Source organism: Hippocampus zosterae, chromosome 1 (assembly GCF_025434085.1).
Source record: "Hippocampus zosterae strain Florida chromosome 1, ASM2543408v3, whole genome shotgun sequence".
Taxonomy (NCBI): domain Eukaryota; kingdom Metazoa; phylum Chordata; class Actinopteri; order Syngnathiformes; family Syngnathidae; genus Hippocampus; species Hippocampus zosterae.
In genome coordinates, this window is record NC_067451.1 from 24,786,397 (window position 1) to 24,800,189 (window position 13,793).

Genomic DNA, 13,793 nt, shown 5'->3' on the forward strand with positions numbered 1-13,793 from the left:
TGTTGTTCCCAAACTTTTCCACCTAAGAATAAAGCTAACAGTTGGCTGTGGAATATTTAGGAGCGAGGACATTTCCCAACTGAATTTGTTGCACAGGTGGCATCCAATGACAGTTCCACGCTGGAATTCACTGAGATCCTGAGAGCGACCCATTCTTTCACAAATGTTTGTCAAAACAGTCCGTGTGCCTAGGTGCTTGATTTCATACACCTGTGGCCAGCCCCAGTGATTAGGACACCTGATTCTGGTCCTTTGGATAGGTGAGGCAATACTTTTGGTCATATCGTGTAGTCCGGGGTCTCATCTAACAGTTGTTGGAACAACAACATTTGGACTTAAGTGACTTTATATGAAATGAGGAACAAAGGCCTCAACACAAAGTTCAAGAAAACGATTAACCTGCCCGAATTTTTTGAAGTATGCTGAACTGATCTAATAAGTGCACTCTCTTTGCAAATTGTCAAAACGTTTTGTGTGACTTTATAGGCATGTTTTATTTTTTGTTTATTGTTGTTTTCAGGAAAAAAATCTGGTTTAATTCCAAATTGTACAACTTCAACCTAATCGGTGCACCGCATGTGACTGTTGAACAAAATGATATCTGAATACAACTGCAATAAGAATGTTGGACATTTCTGTCAGCAAGACCCTCCCAGCACGCACCTCAAGCACTTGAGGAGCAGCACAGTTTGAATCAAACATGAAATTAGTTGGCAGACAAACACAATCTCAGAGAAAGGAGTTAACGGTGTTACAGGAAAGGCTGCGGTTGAAATAGGGTTGGACATAATAAAGGCAGGACGTAATGAAAGCAGGTGAAGGACTAGGTGTTCATGCAAAGCTGATGGTCAAGGACATCCATAAGACACACTGCTGCAAAGCAGAGCGAGGATCTTTTCTGTTGAAACACCGCTTATATTCAAATGGGTCAATGTGCGCATTCTCCCATGGGAAAAAAAAGCAATTCCTTTCGGTTGGTGGGTGTTATTTGCAAGACTCCTGCAGAGAAGTGCAGAGTGTTTCTCAATCTTGCCTGGTGATAGAGACATAGCCATTCATGAGAGGGAGGAGAAAGGAATAAATACTGCCTCGACTTGGAAAGGCATTTTTCCTTGGGTGAACAAAAGAATCTGTCTTTCTCCACATTCAATCACATTTCCGGCCACGTTCATGGACACTATGCTATTCAGGTCATTTTACACACGTGTATTGTGCACAAATCTTGTACAGCTGAGAAAAATCTATATTCAGTGGACAGATGTAAACCTCCCTCCCCCTCAGTGCATTTTAACTCTGTTTACTCTGGGTGATTATTTGAAGCCAAATCAATGTCGAGGCAACACAAATAAAAAAAATGCAATTTGACATTGGGGAAATATTATACACCTTTTTAGTTAGGGCTTTAAAAAAAAGGCAGATTCTATCCGGACTTTGAAAAAGCCATCAACAACTGAGAGGAAAATGCACAGATCGAAAGGCCCAAACCCGAGCTGCAATCTCATGAGGCAAATAAAAACACCAAGCACCACAGCGAACCAACACTCCTACATTCCTGCATGAATCATTTGGTCTACATTTCCACAAGCAATATTTGCCTCGAAATGCCAAACGGCGTTTATTTGTTGTCACGGGATGTTTCGTTTTCTGTTTGCTGAGAATTGTATTCTGACTTGTTCAATAAAGCTTATTAAAAAAAATCAGAGAGTTATTGCAATATTTTCAACAGATCATGTGACATCATTTCATTCACCATCTTGCTCGCACTTTTGGCCTTAAGTAAAAGGTGACATCATCTGAAGGGCACTATATCAATCAAAGGTATTTTTAATGCTATTTGTGAAAGTGGTGAGATACCTATGTCTATTTTATTCAGACCAAAGCTATCATTTAGAAACTTTTAACAAGCCAATTTGAATAATTTCGGCAAACGTTGATTTTCAAAATATTTTATTTATTTCAGTTTTTTGTTTTGTTTTTTTACCAAATCTCAAGCTGTCCCATCGCTCCCATTTAAGAGAGCAGAGACTTAGAGCACTTGAAGAAAGGCTCCACATTTTATTGCCCGAGGGTACCCGCCTGTGGCACTCAATAATATGTCAACACTGACGTTCAACCATCCCCGTCACATCTTAATGAAAGCAATAGCGAGGCGCTGAGAGACATGACGTTTTGTTCTCTTGTCTTTTGACTACACACATTGTGTTAGTCATTTGAATAAAACATCATTGCTCACTAAGCATAATGGGCCCGGTGAGGAATTCCATCATCTCGGAAAAATCATCATTATCAATAATGCCGTTTAATTACCAGGCAAATAACTGGTAATGCTTTGCAGGTTGGGGAAGCTCGCGAAGGGAGAATAAAAATAATCACTCTTTGGTAGATGATTGTTGACGAGCCACCAAAATTATGTTGTTGTTTTTTTGGAATGCATTAAGCAAAACAAGTCTTGCCAAGGTCATTTATATATACTGTATTCAACTACAGATGAGTGAACTTGAAATAAATAATGAAGTATCTTATAATTTACCCCATGTGAAATTAAAGTTCAAAACAAAATAAATCGTACTTTGAAGGAGAAATGCAGTAAAAAACAAATGAGGTCAACAAAAACAAACGCGTGCAACATTTTGGGACAAAAATAGCATTTTATTCTATTGGGTAATCTGGTTTGATTCGCATCGGAATACAAGGGTCAGTGTAAACCATAACCAATATGAAGATTCAGTATGACCGCAACTCAGTTCCATCGGCCCACTGTGACGTGTTCGGGGATTTTTCTGGGTCGGACGTGACAAGATTATCAGGAAATGTATTGGCGGCATGAAGCTATTTTGTAACAATCCATAAAAAAAACAAATTAAACTGCATGTTTTAAAGTGCGAGGGCCGGGAAAAAAAAAATCAGTGGCTTGTTGCCTGGAAATTATGTTACCGGTTTTGTATTTTTTCAGGCATTTTTTGTTAATGAGAATGCATTGTATTTTCTTTTTTATTTTGTTGTTGTTGTTAGTTTAGTTTTTTGATGAATTTTCGTTAACTACAATAACCTTGCTATGAACAGAGGCAAATGTGGTTGTACTTGATTTTTTTAATTTCCTGTTGGCAATGAACCATCTATTTAAGGATGGCATTTTGTAGTCTTGAATGGCTGTATCTGGCAACTACTTGGGCCACAGCAATTATTAAAGAACAAACAAATATTATGAAAGCACTACAGTATCATCATTATTATTATCATTGCATTATTATTTTTGAATCAAGTATTAATGAGACAAACTGACATTTAGCATCCTATCTGTCTTTTAGTTCTGCGCCTATGACCATACCTTAAAATGATATACTGTACTGACATCCTTGAAATTCAGCCCAAGTATGAAATAAACACATACACTGTACAATTAAATAGAAAAACACATGGGTTGCGATATGTTAAACTGCAAAATAAAATTCCCACTAATAGCTTGCATTCAGTTTTTATTTTTTTTAATTGCAAGATTGTTGTTGCATCCATTTGCACCCCTTTACCAAACGATAAGTGAAAGTGTCACCGATAAACTTTCATGCAAGCACACAACAACCCAAAAATCTTGCATGCAGGCGAACAGCTTGATAAGCACTGACCATCCACCGAGCATTGAGTGAGTGAGCGAGCGAGTGCCTACTATCACCCAGTGATGGCGGTTACAGCATGATGGGAACAAAACTACAGTGGGTGCGAGGGTGGGGAAAATCAGACGGCAATCAGAATATTTAAAGGTGTAAAGCGTGGAAAGTGAAGAGAAAACAGAAGTGCAAGCAAGCCATACTGCAAAAGCAAAGGAATCAAGGCTGAATTCATTCTGGAGATTCACGAGGAGAATGATCACCACACTTCAGCACGCTGACGACTGTCGTTGGGTAAGCACGTTTTAACTTCGGAAAAGGAAAAAAAAACATAGCTTGACTTGATTGACTTACAGATTTGGCGGTGGCTGAGATGTACTGAACAACCATCTCCCGTTTGGTGCTCAAGTCCTTCCCGCGTAGAGGCGCCTTTCGCTCTTCATTCAGATTCATGTCCTCCTAGACAAAGATGAGCAGGAAGACAGTGAGTGACATTTGAACAAAATGGAGACGACAGCGTATTAACACATAAAGGGGAGTCATCTTAAAAGAGTACCTTGACAAAAAATCTTCCTCAATTTATTAGCTCATTCTTGTAACACAATATAGGCAAAGAATGAAATCATTACTGACAGTCAGTCTGATCTAATCCATAGATACATTTTCTCATGACAGGTAAGATAGGGCCTATCTGTCCAAAGGTGCCCTCTTCTGAGCTATTCAACACATCGAGATGTAAATACCATGCATGATATAAAAGCAGGAATTCTCAACTTGTGTCTCATGGTCATCTTTTGATCTGAAACCCAAATGTATTCAGTACACAACTAAAAAAAGGAGTAGAAAAATGTGCTAACTACTGCTCCATAGTGCGCCCTGAGGAAATAAAGTGGAAAAAAATTCAAGATTTTACTTGAACCAACTATCCCAAAAATACAAAATACAACATATTCTTAAAAGTGGCAGAAGTAGCACTATTCAATATTTGCATTGACGCCCTTTTGATCGATTGATTAGCAAACCGCACGGTGCAGAGGTTCTGGCCTTCCTGTGTGGAGTTTGCGAGTTCTCCCCCCTCCCTGCGTGGATTTTCTCTGGGTACTCTGGTTTGCTCCAACATTCCAAAGCATGCATGGTAGGCTCATGGAACACTCAAAATTGTCCCTATATGTGATTGTGAGCACAAATGGTTGTTTGTCTGTGTGTGACTTGCAATTGGCTGGCAACCAGTTCAGGGGTGGGCCTCGCCTACTGCCCGAAGACAGCTGGGATAAGCTCGACGGTAGACACGAAGCGACGGGATAGAATCTTTTATTGGGGTATGATGTTTAGCACGGATTAGTTGAAAAAAAAACTGTTGAGTATTCAAATGTATCCTCCACCTGCCGATCAGCCAATTATATGATACTGCCATAGTGTCAAAGCACCCAAGTTATATTACAGCAATATTCTTACTTTTCTAGGTCCTATGTAAAAGGAAGACTGATCTTTGCTTACAACATGAATTCTGCAATTGTGTGGGATCTATGTGTTAGAGACATGCAAGAATTAATATGTGCTGTAAAATAAACTGCATGTAGCCTTGAAGAGGCGAATTGAATCCACTTTCATTTTGGTTGAGTATGCATTCCATGTGACCGTATTCCTCTTATCAACAAAGAGATTAACCTCTTTTTAAACACATGAGTGTTGCGATAAGCTCAAAACATGTCACTTCTACTTTTACCAAGCTGAATACAATATAAATCTGTTTAAAGTGCTATAAATGTAAGCATCAATGTCACGCGTGAAATAACAGCTTTCATTTCAGCTACCGCTCTTGAAACAGTTCATGTCCTTCCACAGGCGAACACCGTTCATTTCTCAAATACTTCTTCTTATTTCAAACCCCAAGGTAGAGCGAGAGGAGAGGACAAAATGGCAGTATTAATTAGTCCTTGAAAAAAATGAATGTTCCAAGGCTACAGCAAATGTACAAACTCAGGACAAAAAGGGCAAACCAATCAAACTGAATAAGCCTTGATCGGCAGTGTGTGCGCAAAACTAGGGTCCTATCTTTGTGCTACAGTACTTTCATACTGCATTACAAAAGACGTCTTTCATGTGAAAGGCAACAGCGGACCAAAGGCCGAGTGTAGAACTCATAGCTACAGAATGACACGGTGATTAGAGCGGCATGTGATGTTTGGAAGGATCACTCTTCTCTCCAAAAAAATGAATGCCTTGGTAGAAGCAGAGAGAGGAAAAAACACATTCAAGCTCCCCCAGGAGAGCCAGGGCACATTTGCAGAGCCTTGCTGCCCTCTACTGGTTCGTGGAGAAAATCAGGCACTTTTTGTCACAATATTGCATGATCTTGAAGAATTACATGCAGAAGGAGTTTAGCAATAGCTATGAGTTTGTGAGGTTGTTGGTGAGTGTAAAAGGCATTCTCAAGGACTGATTCTGACTGATTTGTCAATTACGGTCCATACCACGAAACTAAATGTAACCATGTTTTTAAGAGCTTGCATTTCAGCAGTGAATTTTATTTCGCAAAGTACTTCTTTCAAAGCTCTAAATATGTCATTTTCAGGTGTCACAAATCAATTATTTCCCAACCTCAACTCACAGGTCTGACCCATATGCAGGTTTACATACAGGTACTCTCCAGTAGGTTGTTGTTAAAAAGTCCTGCTGCAGAGTTTTACTGGAGCGGGATCACCTCAGATCTTATTAACTGGGAGTGGCCATTCTGACAAAGTGTGTGGAGCGCCACATAAAACTTCCATCTGGCCAGAGAATCTTTTTTTTTTTTTTTTTTTTTTTTTACTGGCCTTCTTGGTCACCAGATACAAAAACATGAAACTCCTGACAAGCAGAAGGCCCTCTTAAGGAGCAAAAAAAAATAAAAATAAGGATGTGGAACACGTCAATAAAAAGACTTTGTACGCTGAGAAGTTTTTAAAGCTAATAGACAAGTGAAAATGCCTGTCATCATCATCATATCTTGTCGCGCCAGTACTGGATCCATTGCTTGGCAGCATCACTAGTGTCTAAGAGGTCTTGATCTGTGCAGGTGAGCCCCAGTTCACAATCCCGAAGAATGTGCTCCATTGTTTGTATTGGGTGGCCACACGGACATTCAGTGCTGAGTGAGAGTCCCCATTTATAGGTGTTGTTCCCAGTCTTGCCTACTCTGGTTCTAGCTCTATTTAATGTCACCCAGTTCTTTCTTGAGAGGGCTGTTCCACTTGGAAGATGTTCGTTTGGGCTTTGGATTGCACCATTTAGTGCAGAGCTGTCCCATTCTCTCCATTTTTCGAGCCTGTGGTTTTTTGACTGCTCAGGATCTAAACTTTGGACAGTCATAAAGCTCTTTCTGGACTTCAGTCTTCTTATTGATTCATTATGAGCATAGAGGGGGTGTCTTGTGTCATTTTCTTGACTATGCTTTTGTGTCCTTGCATGAATGTCTCTACGTATGTGTGGTGGTGCGATGCCCGCCAATCTGTAGAGTGCTGGCAGTGGTGTTGGTTTTAGTGTGCCAGTAATTATTCGTTAATTAATCATTAATTAAATATCTCAAATTTTAAAACATCACCAATTCTTTTATTTATTTTTCCATGCAATTATTTTTTATATTTCATTTTTAGGTCAAATAAAAAATATTAAATAAACAGGGCCACTTTGAGGCTGTCACGACCATAAGTAAAAATACATAAGGTTGGAGAACAATCAATCAAATATTTGATGAGTCATATTAGGCCACGGTGAAATGCATTCGAGATGCTATTTTAATCAGCTTGACGTAATGTATTACTTGTGACGCAAAAGATATGCCATCCATGCTGTGTGTTTGTTGGCTCATAATGGTATCACCTCACTCCTGTCCACACAAAAAACACGAACTCATAGACTTGGTGACGAATCACTTCGATAGCAGCATTCATGTCATTCTATCAACTTCTTTTCATCTTCTTTTCGATTCTTACTGAGACGATATTTCACGGAATTCGAGGTATTTCCTGGCAGATATATCCAGTGAGTTTCTACTTGATTGTTTGACTTTGAAAGCTCCACAGTTTGTGACTTCTAGCTTAAACCTCGTGGACTGATATCAGCACCGGTTCTGATACCCAAACTCAGTGAGATGCATTTTCCGGAGACGTTCAGTGGATTTAATGTTGTGCATGTTGATGAGGCGCTTCGGCTTCCCGCTGTGTACATCTTGGGGGGGGACAGAGTTTCGCCACACACACAACAATCTTTTGAAAGCGGTCGTGGTGGATGACTTTTATACGCATCTCAGCCTCCCCTGGAATAACTTATATTTGGGCTATGAAAGAATCATTGCACCTCACACGAAAACTTTTTTGATATCTCCTCTATTTTGGTCTTTTCATTCATTTCCTCAGATGTCCTTCATGACCTGTCATTAATAAGCTTTAATTTAGGCTGGGTGCTATTTAGACCTCAAGAACACATGGTGCGAGAGGCAAAGCACTTTCCCCAGAGGAAAAATATGTTCACTTTCTCTAGGTCATTAATGCACAGGAGGGAGTCTGACTAATATGGTACTCCACTTTGAGGCCTGCTGGGCTGCTAAGGCTGCAGCATGGAGAAACAAATAATAACAGAAAGGCTGTAAAAGACGGAGGCCAGACCAATTACATGTTTGCATGACCATAAAAGGGATGGATGGATGTGTATAAAAAAGTTTGGTCAGGGCAATCGTTGAGGAACTACAATAATCCAATCTGGGATGGTTGAGAAAATATTTGTCCAGTTGAAAATAATGATGTATGAAATAACAATAATAACTTTGATTTATCCAAAGTCACCATCATAAAACCTGAATTAGCTCTGGTTTTGTCATGCAAGTGTAAAAACAAGGCTCGAAAGAAAAAGAAAACCCCACAGTAGGTTAGTGTCTGCACATAAAGACAAAACACAGATCATTTTTCTGATATGCATTCAAATCCTCTCCCATTGTTGACTTATTGATGCATAAGTTATATTCTGGGGCGGCCCGGTTAATTAGCGTGGTGCAGAGGTGCAGGGTTTGATTCCGGCTCCGGCTCCGTGCCTATGTGGAGTTTGCATCTTATCCTCGTGCCTGCGTGGGTTTTCTCTGGGTACTCAGGTTTCCTCCCACATTCCAAAAACCTGGGTGGTAGGTTGATGCAAGACTCTAAATTGTCCTTGGGTTTGATTTTGCGCTAATGGTTGTTTGTTCATGCGCGCCCTGCGATTAGCTGGCAGCCAGTTCAGGGTGTATCCCTCCTCCTGCCCAGTGACAGTGGGGATATGCTGCATCACGCCCTGCGACCCTGGTCAGGATTAGCGGATCAGAAAATGGATGGAGGGAAAGATGGATTGATTGAAAGATGGTTGCATGTGTTTGCACCCTCCCCCAAAAAAGACTGTTGGGCCTCATTGAGTACACTTTTGGAAGGACTGTGGAAGTCTCACAGGCTTTGCGGATGTCACATCGGATTTGAAGACATCTCATTGCTCAAGTCTGGCAGGAATTATCGAAGTCGAACACAATTTGCCAACGTCTTTTCAAAAGTCTCCCAAGCTATGTGAGAACTGTCAAGGACTCAAGAATTACAGACGTCTTGCGGGATTTTCAGGAGAACCTGCTAGATTTACGCATGGTCAAAGGATTTGTGTTTGTTCCAGGGGATTTGTGGAAGTTGACGGCATTTGAAGAAGTCTCTCTAGATTTGCCAAACTCCTGGTGGCATTTCAGAAGTCTCACGAGGTTTACAAAAGTCTCAGGGGATGTATGGAAGTATCTTAAGATTGACTTGCACCAGATAGGCTTGAGTGTATTGCATTATCTGTGTGAGTCTTGCAGAATTTACATGAGTCTTGCAAGGTTTGCGGAACACATGCAAGTCTATCAGGTTTGCGTTTGTCGAACAAAATTTGTAGAAATCTCGCAAGAATTGCAGTCTCATAAGTTTGGCTGATGTTTTACGCTATATGCGGACGTCTGGTGAGATTTGCGGAAGTCTCTGAGGATCTGAAGATTTATCTTTGTGCTAAGTATGGAAAGTGCTACATACCGTATTTTCACGACTATTCGACGCATCGTACTAATGGCCGCAGTCTCAGTAATGCGTGACATTTCTGTATTTTACACATACACAGGACGCATCGTACGAATGGCCGCAGTTTTACAGTGGTAAAACATACGTCGGCTTAAACATACGGCATGCATGCGCGCACTCTAACACGTTAGCTTGAAGCATACGGTAGCATGCCAAGACATACAGATAAGATAAAAACACGTTTTTAAGAAGGCAACGAAAGCAGAACTGAGTTTGGGTGTATTTTATTTAGCCATTGTACAATGTTCTCACGTTTTTCGATCAATCATCACCCAGAAATCCATCAACGTCCTCATCCTCTGTATCAGAAGCAGAGGACTGCACATCTCAGTTGTCATTGAATGCATCACATGCTAGTGTGAGTTGCTACGCATTGCCGAGCGGAAAGAAGGAGTAGCAACAGCAAAGTCAACATTTCTCTCGTGTGAAGCTTTCCCACATTTGAAAGTAAAGAACAGAGCGAAACATGGTGGCAGCGCGTGTGTGTGTAGAAAGAATAGAACAATTGTGCAAGTACCGTAATCCATCAAAAACGCCGCGTTCCCTCTCGTTGTTGCGTATTGTGGCGTAACTCGCCAAGCGCTGCCTCTCACTCTTTGTAAAGTTGTGTTTGCCACCGATCATCCATTGTTCCCATGCCGTTTGCAACTTTACATTGAACGCCCGGTTGATGCCAATGTCCAGCGGTTGGAGTTCTTTAGTCAAGCCTCCGGGAATAACGGCAAGCTCAGAGTTCATTTGCTTGACTTGTTTTTTCACCGCTGCTGTGAGATGGGCACGCATGCCAAAAGCATAACCGGTGGCTTTAAGTTTGAACTGAGCTTCGTAGGCGTGTCTTTTTGTCGAATTTATTTTCAGGGGTTCTTAGAAACCAAAACCGGAGTTGTTTTGCAACAATGCACATTGCCACACTCTATACAAGTGTTGGTACTGGCTTGAGGTGTCCACTTACACGCCCACCCTTCACCATTGGCGGACTAGCTTGCCTGTCCTCTCTCTCCCTCTCTCTCTCTCTCTCTCTCCCTCTCCATATATGTATATATACACGCCCACCCTTCCCTGATTGGCCGAATTCTCTCCCGCATGCCTGGCCACAGTCACTTCCGCCTTTTCTCTATATAAACAGCGTGTCGGCTGTCAGTCAGATTTTGGAACTCAGCGCATATAAAGGACGCTCCGCACCATAAGGCGTCCTGTCCATTTTGGAGAAAATTTAAGACTTTTAATGGCGCCTTATAGTCGTGAAAATACGGTACATTTTTTAAAATATACACTAAAGAGCATGCTGAGCTCGAGCCATCGTGCTGTTTGTTTGATGTGAATTGCCAATTTCAAAGTCATAGGTTCCACTGTCGTCTGAGAGTGAAGCGTGCTGGCTTGAAGAGTACACAAATGAACATCCCTCTTGGATTTGAATTCATTACAGTTATTGAACATTTTTGTTTGGGATTGTCAATGCCTGTCAAATGTCAGCCCTTGCCCCAACCTGCTTTCTGTGTCGCCTGTCAGCAAGCAAATTTAAGCTCTGGTTTAATGTCACGCCACCATGAGTACAAACGTCGTCACTGAGAAGTGAACTGAGTGACAGGAATGAGCAACCAGGCAAGAAAACACTCATGCCGGAGCCTGATTAAAAACTAGGAGCACTGATCACGTAGTGTAGCGCCTGGCAATAAAGGTCATTGTTCAGGAAGGGGGTTGAGGGGGACAGACACAAAACACACTGAGGTATTATCCACAACACAACCAAGGGTATGCAACGAAGCTGTAGCTCGTGTATCTATGTAGAATGATAGAGCTTTGACCCCACATGGGGAATGTCAAAAAAAATCTCTTTGCCCTAAAAGTAGACATGAAAAAAAGCCTGTCATGTGCAAATGCATTCATGTCCTGAATACGAATTAAATCTATTTTGGGTCAAAACAATGTATTGTGTCAAAGCAAGTGTGTAAGATAATTATCAGTTAGCAGGAGTGTTACCTGTGAATGTACGGATATGGATTCCAGCAATGTTAAAGCAGGTAATTTTCTGACCGAGAAAATTTTGTCTTGGGATCAAAAATGTTTCAAAGCTCTCATTGACCAAGGCACTCTACTCTCTATGGATGAGACTTACGTAATGTATGGAATACATATTAGTAATATGTCTAACACTGGAAACACTAGAAAGGTAAAAAGGCAGGCTCAAGACCAATATCCTGTACGTGGCATTAATGTCTCCCATTTATCAGAAATGGTTCACTTAAAAAGCATTCTGGAAACAATCCTCGATTGTGCTGAGCATGAAGCAATAACCAACCATTATAACCATCAACACTGCTGCATTAGGTTTCACTTTCTTGTAGGCCACAAAGACATTCAGTGGCACTGTACATCTACTTGCACGGACCGTGGACAGCATCAAATATGATGCCAGTCCGTGCCATAAAAGACAACTGGTAAGCGGTCCAAACTTACCATCATCTTCTCAAAGAGGTCAATGATCTCCTTTTCTGAGAGGTTCATGGAGCGGTCATCGAAAAGCGGCTGAGGAATCGGCAGTTCGGTTTGGGCGGAAAGGGGGTCCGTTGGATGTTGGATGAGAGGCTTCTCCTTCTTCATTCCCGTCTTTCGGAAACTGGTAATGCGGTCGCGCTGCACGAGAAACAACATTTGGGATATCATTTCTTTATCAATCACGATTGCAATGACAGGTAATCCATATTCAGGGCATGATGGTGTTTCACAGATATGAGCTGTTGTTTGAAATCCCATTACTGTTTACTAAAAAAAACAGGGGGGGTTCGGGGAGGTTGTTGTTTTTTGTCTTTAATAGAAATAAAATAATGAGATTGAGGTACTTCACATTTTGAAAAACATTTTGCTATCTAAACAAACAAAATTGAGACAACAGTAAAACAGACGACAATCCAAGAAAGCAAAGATTGTATGAAATTCACAGCCACTTCACTTACCACCTTACCCAAGGGACGACCTGGTTGTTATCCAATAATGACTCGCAATTGGCTTTCCATTATGACTGGAATGATTTATTCTCCTCGATGTTGTAAAGCAAGAAAAAAATGTGACACACCACACCCATGCAACTAATGTTAAGATTAGTATGGAATAAAATAGAGAGCACATGCTGGATTAAAGAGCATACACAGTGGGGTTTTGGAAAGAAGTAATTTCATGCACCTTTAATGTGTCGTTCAATTTATGATTGAATGATTTGTGTTTGAACCAGTAACAAAGATGGCAAAGTGAAAGTATGGTTCGGGGTATTTAGAATTAATTATAGTTATATATAATTATAACTGATTATCTTTGATTTTATCGCAATGTGTTGAAAACCTACTCCTACAAAACTATCATCTCAGAGCCACGTTATAAAATGTGGAAGGTGCGGACAAAAAAAAGTTACAATATAAGAGCTGTATGAATCAATTTAAATAAAAAAATGAAATAATTTACCTTTCCATTTTTTAGTATTTATTGAGATAATTTGTGTATATACAGAACTGTGAAAATATTTAATGTTGAAAGAAATGACTGCAATATTATTTTTTTGTTTGTTTGTTTGTTTGTTTTTGCCCTTTTTATTTTCACTCTTTTGGACTATGGTACGTACGTGCCTTATTAAGTACACTTCAGCCTTCCCTTATGCTGTTGTGTTTTCTGGAAAAATAATTCTTGATATGCAGGACTACATACTAAATTTTGTGCAAGTAGAAAATAAATTGACATTTCCACTCATGTTCACAATATTACTGATAAATGGGCAGAAGCGTGGGTCACAAGCCTGCAACAAAAATATTAAAGAATAAACCTTTTTTTTTTAAATTATCAAATTTATTGATCACAGATGTGCTAGTAGCTAGAAAATGTAATTGCACTGTCTCAAAATTTAAAAACAGCAAAAAGCAAAATGAAAAAAATTTGTGATGTGATGAACACAAAATTCATTCATTCATTCATTCATTACACAAAAATTTAATTTAATTCTAAAAGGATTGTTTCACTTTGTCATCATGTATTCCTGACGGATATTACAGGGTTTTTTTTTTCATTCAACTCAAACAACACAATAAATTTACATTTGTAA

General features: G+C 40.1%; 1 protein-coding gene across 7 annotated transcripts in view; it reads right to left on the reverse strand.

Annotated features, from left to right (window-relative positions):
* diaph2 (diaphanous-related formin 2) overlaps positions 1–13,793 on the reverse strand; it is a 471,059-nt gene that overhangs the window by 440,605 nt on the left and 16,661 nt on the right. For all 7 annotated transcript variants that reach the window (XM_052073363.1, XM_052073392.1, XM_052073354.1 and 4 more), the window contains 2 exons: positions 12,164–12,340; positions 3,960–4,064 (listed from right to left, as the gene is read on the reverse strand). In XM_052073363.1, the coding sequence (XP_051929323.1) occupies positions 3,960–4,064; positions 12,164–12,340 (282 nt within the window). The remainder of the gene's footprint in view (positions 1–3,959; positions 4,065–12,163; positions 12,341–13,793) is intronic.